This window comes from Monodelphis domestica, chromosome 7 (assembly GCF_027887165.1).
Source record: "Monodelphis domestica isolate mMonDom1 chromosome 7, mMonDom1.pri, whole genome shotgun sequence".
NCBI classification, from domain to species: Eukaryota; Metazoa; Chordata; class Mammalia; order Didelphimorphia; family Didelphidae; genus Monodelphis; species Monodelphis domestica.
The window spans coordinates 206,402,370-206,416,335 of NC_077233.1; the positions used below are offsets into that span (position 1 = coordinate 206,402,370).

Consider the following 13,966-nt stretch of genomic DNA (forward strand, 5'->3'; position numbering starts at 1 on the left):
TGTTGGTAGAAGGGGATAATTGTCCCCACATTTAAAAGATTTGTAGGACTTAATGTTGAAAGAACTTCAGAAATTATTGAATCTTTTCCAAGAAAACTCTAAATGAGGTCACAAAGAATTAGACACAACTGAAAAAAAAGAAAGAAAAAACCCAGATAGTAGCAGTCAATCTTCAAACCCAGATCTTAGGAATCCAAATATAGTGCTCTTTAAGTTTTGTTTTTTTAAACTGTTCCTATGAGGAACAAAAAAGCTTTAATTAGTTTGCTAAGGCCTTTCCATAAATTTCTCCGTAGAGTTGGATGCAAAAGATCCAGTTTTCAATCCCAAAGCTGCAAGTTCATACATAGAGATGTTAGATGTAAACATTAGGTATTTGTGATGTCAGTGATGGTTTCCAGGAAGGATAGTTAGTCTTGGTCAGTATAACAGAACCTGATGTCCTTAAACAGAGAAGTCTTTTCAGAGAGGAAAGGAGAAAGAAGAGACTGGTAACTTGGCTGCCCGGGGCCAGGCAAAGGGGGGCATGCAGAGAACGATTCCCTACGTTCTCGATAATTTCACCATCCTGAGATTAAATCCATGAACCATAAAGCCATAAAGTACTCTAAGGACTTCTCTTGGTCACTCAATCTAGTAAGAGGAATGTGGACCCAATCAGTGAAGCATGTGAGGATGAAATGAAAAGTCACGTTTTTAAAAATCTTTTTCTTTCTCACTCAATCTCAGCAGTTCAGAAGAAGACTTCCCAGCACCTCCTGAGAATTAAGTTCTACTCAGTGGTGTGCTAGCTATTTTTCTCCCATGACCTGGTGTTATACAAAGAACACCATATTGGAAGGAAGGAAGGAAACGCCCTTGTATTAAGTACCTACTATGTGCCAAACACCACACTAAACACTTCACAAATATTTCATTTGATCCTTACAACAACCCTGAGAGAGGGTGTTATTATTATGATCATCTTAAAATTTTAAAATTTGTTTGTTACATTAAAACACCCAGTTAACTCCCTCCTTTCTTCCCCTCCACCAATAGACATTTTATATTTGAAGGAAAAGAGGAAGAAAGTGAAATGACTTGTTAGCCAGGGCATGTCTGAAGTTAAACTCAGGTCTCCCCTTAAGTCCAAAGACCTAGGCACAAATCTCAATTCTGCTATTTGCTACCTAGGCAACTTTAGGCAAATGATAGCAACTCTGTCGACCTCAGTTTTCTCCCTTGTAAATGACAGGTTTGGACTTCGTCATCTCTTAAGCCATCTTCCAGCTTTAACCTGTATGATCAAAGGATGCCAGAACATGCAACTTGATCTCATTGTGAGCCTGGTGGGAAAGGCTGCTGGATTTGAAGTCAGAACAGATGGGTTTAGATCTCAGCCTTGGTGCTTCCTAGCTGTGAGACCTTAAGCAGGTTGCTTCACTTATTAGGCCTCAGCATCTGTGAAATGGGAGGAAGAGATTCTGTGACTGCTGAGAGACTCCTTCCATATTCATATTCCCAGGGGTTCCATGTCAAAGAGTTCTCTCAAGACTTAGCTAGTTATCCCTTATTTTCTTTGATGTTAGCATGTGGCGGAAGTTAAAACAGTGACACTTGTCACAGATTATTGGTGAGCTGATGTGAAACACACTAGAGATTTGTTTTCAGGGGAAAGCTGGTAGCACAGTGGTCTTAACCTAGAATCAGGTAGATCTGAATTTAAATCTGCTCTCACATACTTCCTAGTTGTGTGACCCTGGGCAAGTCATTTAACCTCTATTTGCCTTAGTTTCCACATCTGTAAAATGGGGATAATAAGAGTATCTACTTCGTGAGAATCAAATGAAATAATATTTGTAAAAAGCACTTAGCACCAGTGCCTGATAGAGTGTAGGTGCAACAAAAATGCTTATTTTCCTCCCTATCTCTTCCTTTCTCTTTGGTAATAAACAGGAAAGAATTCCATTTAAGTTTGTGAAATCCCCTCAATCCTAATTGAGTGCAATCTACCTCCTTTTCTTCTGTGGCTAACTATTGTTTTGTTATTGGCCTAATTACTATTATCCAAACTAAGCATTTTATTTCCTACTATTGCACTCTAGTATGGGTTGACCCCCTTGAGTGGAATGTCCCACTACATTTTAGAAACCTTAGTTTCCTCTGACCCTCAGCTCATGTCATTACTCCATAAGGAATGCTTTTTCCTGATCAATCACTTATTAATCATTTGTAATCAAAATTAATATCAAAGCACTCATTAAACATCTACAATGTGCCAGACACCATGTTAAGAGTTGGGGATACAAAAAAAAAGGATAATCCCTGCCCTCAAGAAACTTACATTCCACAGGCAGAAATAACCTATACATAAACAAGTATAAATGGAACATGGGCCCAAAACAATGCAATATAGGCTGGGAGAGAGAGTATGAAGAGTTGGGGTGCTAGAAAAGAACTCAGGTAGAAGGTAGAATTTGATTTGAGACTTGAAAAACATGGAGATGAGGGAACAACTAGTAGAAAGGCATGGAGATGAGATGGAGTATAATGTTTGAAAAACCAAAATAAGACCACTATGATAAGAATCTAGAGTGAATGAAGAGGAGAAATGGATAATAAGGTTGGAAGGCTCAGATAGGGTGAGCCATGTTGTAAAAGATTTCAGATGCCAAAGAAAAGTTTATATTTGCTTCTGCATGTAATAAGAGTCAAAGGTGTTTATTGAATAGAGGAATTGCATGGTTCTATACTTTAAAATCAATATACATTACATTAACATTTTCCTCCTTCTCAAATTATCTTGCATTTATTTCTATTTGTATGATGTCTATACTAAAACTAAGTAAAAATGCTACTTACAATCCAGATTCTGACTTTATCATTCCACTGAAACTGCTCTATCAAAATTATCTCTGAATTGCTAAATCCAGTGACTGTTCTTATTCTCATTCTCTTTGACCTCTCTAGCATTTTCTCTTCTCTTTAGGTATTCAGGACAAGATTGTCTCCTGGTTCTTCTCTTATCTAACAGACCATTCCTTCTTAGTCTCCTTTGATGGATCTCCAACCAGATCATGCCCTCTAAACACAGGGTTCTACCTTAGGCTCTACACTGCTTCACTTGCTGATCTCATCAGCCCCTTTAGGGTTAATTACCTTCCCTATGCTGATGATTCTTAAATCTACCTAGCCTTCCCCAACCTCTTTACTGACCTCCAATCTCACATCTCCAATTGCCTTTAAGGCATCTCAAATTGAATTGTCCAGGAGATATTTTAAACTCAACATATCTAAAATAGAAATCATTATCTTCCCTTTAATCCTTCTCCTCCTAAATTCTCTGTTACTGTCAAGGACCATACCATCCTTCCAGTCCCTCAGGCTCCCAATCTAGGTTTCTTCCTCAACTCTTCACTATCCCCCCACCCTGCCCCCAATCCCCTTATCCAAACTATTGTCAAGGTCTGTTGGTTTCACCTTTACAACATCTTTTGAATATGCCCCTTTCCCTCCTCTGGTACACCCTCATCACCTCATGCCTGGTCTATTGCAATAGTCTTCTTCTGGGTGTGTCTGCTGCTTTTCTCTTCCTCAGTCCATCCTCCTTTCAGCCAACAAAGTGATTTTCCTAAAGGGTAGTCAAATCTGACCATGCCACCTTTCCCCTACTCAGTAAACTCCAGGGATTTCCTAGCATCTACAGGATCAAATACAAATGACTCTGTGTGAAGTTCAAAGCCTTTCATCATTTAACTGCCTCCTACCTTTCTCTTCTTCTTGTACCTTACTCCCAACATGTACACTTTGATCCAATGACACTGGTTTGGCTGTTCCTCGAAAAAGACACTCCATCTCTTGACTCTGGGCATTTTCTTTTGCTGGTCCCCATCCCTGGAATGCTCTCCCTCCTCCTTTCTGACAGCTGCTTTCTCTTACTCTAAATCCCAATTAAAATCCTGATTTGTACAGGAAATCTTCTCTAGTTCCTCTCAATTCTAGTGCCTTCCATCTTTTAAGTATTTCCTCTTTATCCTATATGTAGTTTGTACATATTTGCTCACTTATTGTGTCCGTCATTACAATGTTAGTTCCTTAGAAAGAGGAGCTATTTGTTCCTTCTTATATCCAGAACTTAGCACAGTGCTGACACATAGTAGGTGCTTAATAAATGTTTATTGGCTAACTGCCTGTATGAATGTAGCCTCCTTAAAGGGCAATGATTGTTTTGCATTTCTCTCTTTCTATCCCCACTGTCTGTCACAGGGTCTTACACATAGGGAGTGTCTCATAAATGCTTGTGGAATTCATTTGAATTTGCTCTTCAACATTTGTGAAATGACATTGTTATTACTTTAGTGTATTTCTTAAGCTTTGGTGGGGAAAAACCAAGAGTAAAGTTCATACTCTGAAGCTGGCAACCCAGTGTGATGCCAGTTCTCTCTCTCATCCTAGTCCAGGATGGGTAGTAATTGACTGCAATGCTTTACATTTGTTCCAGAACCATTCGACCCAGCAGTGCTGTCCGCTCCATTTACAAAGCTTCAGGTTGCTCCGACAACCCCCATCACCATGTGAACTACCTGGAGCATGTGGTTGTGCGCATCACCATTACCCACCCTCGAAGGGGAGATCTGGCCATCTACCTGACCTCACCTTCAGGAACCAGGTCCCAGCTATTAGCCAACAGGTAGGTTTATGGATGGTTCTGCTGGCCCAGTCTCTGTCATACTGTGATTACAGTCTGTTTACAGTTTTATGAAACTCAGAGGACATATAGCATGGGAGAGTTTAGTTTAGTTTTGTTTTTTTTTTTTACTATAGTGATTTTAACAAATCCCAGCCTGACTTTAGGGACAGGATTAGGCATCATCTTCATCCACAGGAAAAAACTGAGAGGGGATTTATCCATTAAAATAATGCTGTGTAGATAGATAATTTTTTTTAAACCCTTACCTTACTGTGTATTGGCTCCAAGGCAGAAGAGCAGTAAGGGCTAGCAAATGGGGGTTAAGTGACTTGCCCAGGGTCACACAGCTAGGAAGTTTCTGAGGCCAGATTTGAACCTAGGACCTCCCGTCTCTATGCCTGGCTCTCAATCCACTGAGCTACCCTGTAGATAGATAATTTTGAAGATAAGTCATTCTTTATAAATAAAAAAGTTGACTTATAAAATAAGTAATATATAAAAATTATAATTAGTGTATAAAATAGACAAATATATAAGTAACAAAATGTACAAATATATAATATATAATAAATAAATAAAAAGGACTCTAAAATAATGAACAAAAAAATAAAATTATAATAATTAAATTAAAATAAAGTAAATTAAAAGCTATTGGAAGAGTGGAGGAGAACTAGAGTTATTATTTCCATCCTTAAGTATATATATTATTGGGAGAGAGAGATTATGGGTAATATGTAGACTTAAAAGAACATGGAGCTTGCTGGAGTGATTGTTAATAGTTGAGAATGTTATAGTAAAAATGTAAAGTCTTTTATTGTCTTTCCTTTTTCCTTAAGGCCCTCTGTTGTTCTTCCTTCTAGCTTAGGAAGACCATTGGATCCCAAGTAGTCCACTTTTTTTTCTTTACTTCCTTTCTCTTCAATTAAATCTAGCTGATTTGGGCCATTCATTGAATACTGGCAGTTCAAGTACACATGAGAGGTCACAGGAAGAGACTACGGCCCAAATGAAAAAACTGTACAAACAACTTGGTTGTGGGGTCTGAGATCACTGTTGCAAACTCTAGGTTTACCACTTACTAACTTAACCTTCATCATGTGCTTCTCTCTCTCCTTCCCTCTCTGTCTTCATTATCATTCTCTATTTCTCTCACAGTCTCCCTCCTGTTGACTGGGAAAAAACACAGAACTATTTAATAGTCAAAATCACTCTTTAATCAAGGACAAATGGGAACATGGGAACAGGGAACAACTTTGGGGTCTCCAACCTATAAGCTAGTCCTGAAATTGGGGGTTCATCAAATCCCACTAGGCCACAAGTTTGGGTTTCCTAGATTCCATGTTGACACTCTCATTATTTTTATTTTTCTCTCATACACATCTATAAGATGAGAAGGTTGGACTGAATTTCTTCTGCCACTTTCAGCTCTAAAGCTGTGAGCCTATGAATTTCTATTATTTATCAGAGACTTTCCTAGGTCCATATTCCCATAGGCACACACTCTTGACCTCAACATTCCCTTTCTACCCCCCCCCCCACTTCCTTAACTCCAAAACCCACATTTTCCTTTTTCTATTAAAGCAGACCAAGACTTATAATCATGAGAAAAGCTCCAGGCAACAAGGGCGCAGGTCCTAATGCCATTCAATCAACAAGCATTTTTTAGGTTTACTATGTGCCATTGTATATGGTGTGGCACCTGACTTCAGAGATTCATAGGTGATATGAGATTATCTTCTGGATCTCACTTGTCAAAACACTGGAGTCAGTCTCTCCTGGTAGAAGGAAATGCCCATTGTTCACTCCCCTGCTTGAGCTGGTGAGGAGGTAAGACAAGAGGAGCCTAGACTATAACATATTAACTAGGCCTTCTGATTCCTAAAGAAAAGAGAAAATAAGAACCTATAGCTGGGATACCTTAGACTTATGTACTTCAGGGATCTGTAGTCAACAAGAACAGTCCTATTGATGTAAGTTATAGACCTTATAAGCTTTTGTATCAATCAGTTAAGCAATACATATATACCAGCCTTTGTGCTAGATCCTGTGGAGAAACACAAAAATGAAAAGTCTCTTCCCTCAAAGAACTTATATTCTATCAGGAGAAATAACACACATATATAAATAAATATGAAATATATGCAGAGTAATTTCAGGGAAGGGGGCGAGAAAATAATTCATTGTAAGTAAATAATATCCTTTGAGCTGAGTTTTGAAAGAAACTAGAGATTCTAATAGTTGGAGGTGAAGAGCGAGTGCATTCCAGACTTAAGGGGCAGCCTGTGCAAAGTCACACAGATGGGAATTTATATAGCATGTGGGAAAACAGCAGGTAGGCCAGTTTGCCTGAAATGTAGAGTAATGGGAGTAAGATGTAATAGTCTGGAAAGGCAGGCAAAAGAAGCCACAATGTGAAGAAAAGAACTTTAAGTGCCAAGTAGAAAAGATTGTATTTTATCATACAGGCATTAGGGGAGCAATTGGAGCTTCTTGAGCAGAGGAATGTTGTGGCCAGCTCTGAACCTGAAAAATATTAATTTCTCAACTATGTGGAGAAAGGATTGGTAAAGGGAAAGACTTTAGGAGGGAGTCTAATTAGGGAGGCTGTTTAAGTAGCCTATGTGAGAGAAGAAAAGGGTCTTTGATGGGTTAGTGGTGGTGGGTTAGTGAATAGGAAAAGATGAATAGAAGAAAGACTTTGATTGATGAGATTTGGTATTTGATAGCAGAAGAGAAGAGGGAGAAAGAAGAGTTCATGATAATTCTAAAGTATCAAACCTTGATGCCTGGAAGGATGATAAAGCCATCCCCAGAAGCAGAGATTTTAGGAAAGAAATGGTCTTTGAGAGTTGCTTTGCCCCAAGAACTCATCAATGTGTGTCCAGCCTCCAAATGGGACTTTCCAAACTTAACACAGCTAATCTTCAGATGACCTTAAATGGTTTATATTAACATGCACACATGTGTACCTATGTACATGCATTTACCTATCAAGACCTACATATGCATGTATATGTATTGTGTAACTAGAGTATAAGGTAATATGTTATAGTTGGTATGTATGTGTATGTGTGTATGTATACATATACACATTTTATATAAGTGTGTTTGAGAAGGATATGGGCAGGAATAGGGGGAGGACTACATATATGGATAGAGATAGAATAACTAAAGGGAAGGACAGAGATAGAGAGTGATAGAATGGAAAGGGGGAAAGGGAGAAGAATGAGAAGAGAACAGGGAAGAAAAGGTCTTTTTTTCTGAGTGACAGTGACTAGAAATGCCAAGTTGGACTTTCCAAGTGGCATTTTTATTATGCTTGGAAGACTTACTCTCATTCTTCTCTCAAACCTGAATTCTTCTTGCTGTCAGAGCATGGAGTGAGAAGCCAATTCCTAATTCTTTAAACAGGAACCACAGCCTTGCCAAAATAAACACATGCAGGTGCAAAGCAGCAATAGTCTGGCATCAGATCAGTTGGGGGCTTCCCCTGCTCCCCTTTCTCAGAAGACAAAGCTCTCAGCTGCCCCTGTGTGACTGTAGCTACCTGACCAAAACCTTCTTTCCAAGTCAAGCAAGACCTTCTGATGCAGGATTATATGATTAATGGGGACTGGGCCAGCTGGTGTTACTGAACCCCACAGTAAAGGCTCTTTCTTCCTTTTTTCCCTCCTCTATCCGTTATTCATCTGGGTTTCATTTGAAAGAGTATCCTGGTGAAATGCTGAAGTGCAAAGGTATGTTTTACAGATGTGGAGATCTTATCCCCTTCTAGAAAAAACAGTCCCTCCTCATACAGTTGCAGTTTGCTTAGGCTGGTGAGCCCCCAGGCCCTCTCTAGCCCCCTCCTGCATATTTTGCTTTTCAGTGCTGGCTTCCCCTGAAATGACTTCAGTGAAGAAACTCGTGAGTCAGAGGCTCTATGGATTCTATCACAGGCTTTTGGCAGATGACATCGTCACTGGTTTCAGTCTTTCTGAGCATTCTTCAGAAACCAGTCTTACAGGGTACATCTGCTTCGTTGTTTCCAAAGTGCTGTGTGAATGTGTGGGGTGATGTCCTTCAAGAGAAGAGGAACAGAGATTCCAGAAAGTCAGTGGATCCATCACCAAAGATTTTCCTCTTTCTTCCCCCTACCCCAGTCTCAAGAACTGAGACCCATCAGCCTGCCTGTGGCATCCTGAGAGGACCAACTTGGGCTAGAGTAAATGGTATCCTCTTGGTGTGATCCATGGGGAAAATTCTCAGATGTGGAGAGGTAGAAAGAGAACTGATTTCTTGGTCAACGGTTGCGGGTTCCTATACCACCTATAAGGCTTATGATAGAATCTAGGGTAAATCTCTTAGGCCCCTTAGGTCTCAGTTTCTGTATTTGTAAAATAAAGGGAGGGGTAAAATAAATGACTTCAACCATCCCCAAAGGGGATAGTTTGGATTATTTAAGAAAAAAGAGGGGAGGGCTGGCACTCAATAAGCAAAATAAGCCCTGGACTCATTTATCTCCCACCCCAAAAAAAAAAAAGAAAGAAAGAAAAAGTCAGTACTTGCTCCTGACCCTTTAAATGTGAAACATCTGCTGGCCCTTAGAACTACCTAAGTGCCTGAGTTCTTAACCACATGGCTGCAACATTCCAGGCCCCCAGTTTCCTATGGTTGTAAGTCCCTGAAGTCAGTAGGATCCCTCCTACTGATGTGACAGGGGAGAGGGGTGTGCTTCTTTTGGCATGTTTTCTGACCAGTGAAATTCCAAAGCACTCATTTATTAGAAAAAGTCCCAACTCCAACTTTTGCCATATCTATCTGGATTTTATGCAGAACTTTCATTAGTTCTCATGTGGCACTGTTTTTAGGTTTGTTCTTATTACAGATTAGGAGAAGGCATAGATGGAATTGAAAGAAAACTCCTTTAGGTTACCACTGTCGTGAGATTTGCATTCGGTTCAAAGAATACTTTTCAATGGGCTGGATTAGTTAGCAGTTTAAATGGAATAGATTATTTGGCATTTCAAAAGCAACATAGGATCATAGTTCTAAAGCCAGAAGAGATGCTATTGGTCAATATGTCCAACTCCTCTCATTTTATAGATAAGGAAACTGAGACCCAAAGAAAGTGACTTAAGAAATGCTACACTTCAAGAAATAAAGAAAGACACGTTAACTCTAAAGTTGGAGGACAAGGGTCTAATCCTTCCTCTAATAACTTCTATTTAGGACCTCAGCCAACTCACTAGTACTCCCTGGGTCTCAGACTCCTTTCCTGTAAATGGAAAGTGTTGGACTAGTTGCCCTTTAAGTTTTCTTCCAGTATTATCGCTGGGATCTGATGAACAATACTGCTGCTAAAATGTTGTATCAATCCCAGTGTCTTTAGAAAAGAAGACTGTCCAAAAAACCCCAAACAAAACCACGAGGGATGGGGGGAGGGTAATACAGATAAAAATCAAAGTATCTCTCCCACAAAAAGCAAATGTTTAAATGCTAAGAAAGGAAAATCCTGTGATGACAACACCCACTATGTCTTTTCGGACTCTGGAGACTTTTTCCAGGTAGTTTCATCAAATACAGTGTACCACCATAGCAACTTTCATATTCTAGAGTTGTTTCTTTTTTGTTCTCCCCCAAATTCTACTGGTGACTGGCTCTCCCAATCAAAACTGAGAATCTCTTCTGATTTTACCAGTATTGAAGTTTATATGAAAGCTTCATATTATGAGACTGAGGATATTCTCATCTCCTGTGGTATAGCAAGCAGCCAGAAACCTAGGTACAGTGAAAAACCATGTTGTGGAAGGGTCTGATAGAGCCTAAATGTTCAGGGGATGACTGAACTTGGATTCCTCTCTATTCTTTTAATGTGCAAGAAAATGATGCTAGAGAATAGCTTTGGGGAAAAATAGCCCTCAGAAAAAAAGAAGAAAATATAAATTATAATGCCTGTTTTTTGAAAATTAAATGTTTATTGATATTTAATTGATATGTCATATCACTTATGTTTCTCACTATAGCCCTCCCACTATTCCTTATAGAGGCATTCCTTATAAAAAAGAGAGGGGAAAACCCTAACATCATGGAAAAAGTCTGATGTAATAAGCAGCAGTCCACATCTATATTCCCACCTCTATAAAGAATTGGGATTTGGGGGAATTATATTTTCATATCTTTGGGGAGGGCTATCCTCATCATTATAATTTCACAGTATTCAGTTGTGATTATCTTCTTGTTATTATATACATTGTCATGAGCTTTGTGAATATTGTTATCCTGGTTCTTCCTACTTTCCTTTGCATCTGTTCATATAAATCTTGCCTCACATGTCTCTGCATTAATCAGTTATTTGTTTCTTAGAGCCAAGTCATATTCTATTGCAGCCATATGCCATCATTGGTGTAGCTATTCTGCATTCAATAGGAATTGCCTGCCTGTTGAAGGGACTCTTTCTCTTATAAGAGATTGTCTTTAGGCTTGCTTATGTCTCTCTCTCCACCACCACCCCCAGCCCAGGTAATTCTTAGGAATCTAGTTCTCCAGAACTCATGGGCAGTGGGAATAGTCTGAAGTCTTTGATAAGTCAGGTCTAGGCAGTCTGGAGTCTCAGCAGTTCCTTCTCCCAGCTGACAGGCTGTTACTTGAACCCCTGTGGAGAACAGCTGTTCAAAGGAGAATAGTTTATCCAAGCATTTGCAGGTGCAGAGCCCTGGAAGGCAAATCTGCCCTGTTCAAAATACTGGTTCAGCTTAAGCTTTTGTGCCCCATTAGCCCAGCAGGCAAGTACCACTGGCATGGCAGGTTGCTAATTTAGTAGGCTGGATCACAAGATAAGCAAAGGGCAGGGTTGGAATGGACAGATGGTTATTTCCTTCCCTTTTCTTTGTTCTTCCCCTTCCTATCCTTTCAGTCCTCTTTTTGGCTGTTCTACCTTCCCTCCCTAATGGAAAAAACAGTATATTCAGCACAAATGGTATGCTTATTGGAGAGAGGTGTGGGTGGGCAGAACAGAAAGCTAGATGGATTCCAGCCATTTTTCAAATTGGGGGTGAATACAATGACCCAGACAAGCCACATTTTCTACACTGACTCCTCCATATTCAAATTATGCTTGTGTAATTGCTGGGTTCTGCAGCTAAGGTTGTTCCCTGAACTGGCTGGAGTTATTAAGAATTGGGGTTTTCATCCTACAGCCATGAGACACTCCCTGGAATAAAGAAAAGCTATTTTGACTCCATTTTCTCTCCCTACTGCAACATCCCTTACAGAGCCACCCCACCTGTTTTAGTTTGGATTTATGCATATTAACCCTCAGCTTCAAAACTTGGCCATTGAGTGAAAGCTGATACTTTGCCTCCAATTCTAAATTTGATTACACAGGAACATATATTTCTGCTTCTAATTATGGCCTTCAGTACAGAAAAGGTACCATTTCTTGTTGGAATGGTTGAGATCAAAGAGACCTATGACATTCTGGAAATCATCCTTTTCTAAAAGTATTCTTCAGGCTTTAATAACTTCTTGATAATTGCCTTTTCTAGTCCAATGATACTGATAGAATCTGCAATGTATTTAAATGGATTAATGCCATAGAGTAAAAGTTAAAATACATCAGACAGGGGCAGCTGGGTGGCTCAGTAGACAGAGCCCCAGGTGTAGAGATGGGAAGTCCTGGGTTCAACTGTGACCTCAGACACTTCCTAGTTGTGTGACCCTGGGGCAAATCTCGCTTAACCCCCACTGTCTAGTCCTTATTGCCCGAAAATGAAGGTAAAGGTTTTTAAAACATAAAAATAAAGGGAAGTACATGATACAGCCTTACATGTAAGGTCTTCACTGTCCACGTGTTGATTTAAGTACCTACTATGTGCTAAGATCTAGTAATAGAAAAGAAGACCAAAAGGAAATCCCTTTGAAAACTGTCTCTAAAGAAACTATATTTGCATATAGGTGATGCTAAGAACAGTTAATGTTTATAATAGTGCTTTAAAGGGCTTTTCAAGCCTTATTCCCTTGATCTTATGATCACAGTAAACTTAAGAGGTTGTAGAAGCTAAAACTGGTTAAATAACTTGCCTAAGGTCACAGAGGTAAGTTAGTAAATGTCTGAGACCACATTTGTACATAAGTCAACCCAGCTCTAAGCCTAGCATTCATTCTCTTCACTACTCTAAGCTAATTACACATATAAATAACAATACATATAGTATACAAATAAGTGATATAGATTTATATAATGTAAAATATACCATATGTTATAATATGGTATACATTATATATTATAATATATTTTATATATAATCTACCTATCTTGCCTCTCCTGACCTCTGCTCTCACCTGTTCAACTTCCTCTTATACATCTCAAACGGGATACCTAGTAAACATCTTATGCTCAATATGTTTGTTTCCTTCTAAATCCTCCCTGTCTGCTACCTTCCCTCCTACTTTACTAGAGAGAGCATCACTATCTTCCCAATTCCTCAGGCTTGAAACATAGGTGTCATAATTGACTTCTTACAATCTCCCCTCCTCCAAAACCACCATATCCAAGCTGGCTGTTGCCAAGAATTATTGATTTTACCTTTGCAACATTTCTCAAATCCATCCCTTTCTCTCCTCTGACCCTGCTACCCCTGTAGTAGAGGTCCTCTTCCCCTCATGCTTTGACTCCTGCAATACCCAGCTGGTGGATGTGCCTGCCTCAAGTTTCTCCTCACTCCAATCCATCCTCCATTCAGTTACTAAAGAGACTTTTCCTAAAGCACAGATCTGAACCTGTCACACCCCTACTCAATAAACTCTTATCACTTCCAAGATCAAATACAAAAATCAGTGTTTGAAATTAAAAACCTTTCATCATCCAGCTTCCTTCTACCTTTTTTTAAGTTTTCTTACATCTTACTCCCTACCATGTACTCTTCAATCCAGTGACACTGACCTTTTGGCTGTTCCACACAAAAAAAGACACTTCATCTTTTAGCTCCAGGCATTTTCTCTGGTTGCCTTCAGATGCTCTCCCTCTTCTGTTTTACTCTTTCTGTATATATTTGTTGATATGTAGTCTCTTCTGTTAGATCGGAAGCTCCTTGAGGACAGGAACTCTCTTTTGCCTCTTTTTGTATCTCTAAGTGTTTAGCACAGTACCTGGCATATGGTAGACAATAACAAATGTTTACTGTACTCAGAGAAAATGTATATCTCTGAGTGCCTATATCAACAAAACGGAGAGAGATCAATGAATTGAGCTTGCAACTTAAAAAATTAGAAAAAGAACCAATTAAAAATCCCCAGATAAAAACTAAATTGGAAATC

At 39.3% G+C, this 13,966-nt stretch overlaps 1 protein-coding gene across 1 annotated transcript in view; it reads left to right on the forward strand.

Moving 5' to 3' along the window:
- The window catches only part of PCSK5 (proprotein convertase subtilisin/kexin type 5), a gene marked incomplete at its 5' end in the record, with an annotated part of 595,445 nt that overhangs the window by 354,664 nt on the left and 226,815 nt on the right, over positions 1-13,966 (forward strand). Inside the window, one exon of the mRNA XM_056806299.1 lies at positions 4,481-4,669. Coding sequence (XP_056662277.1) covers positions 4,481-4,669 — 189 coding nt within the window. The remainder of the gene's footprint in view (positions 1-4,480; positions 4,670-13,966) is intronic.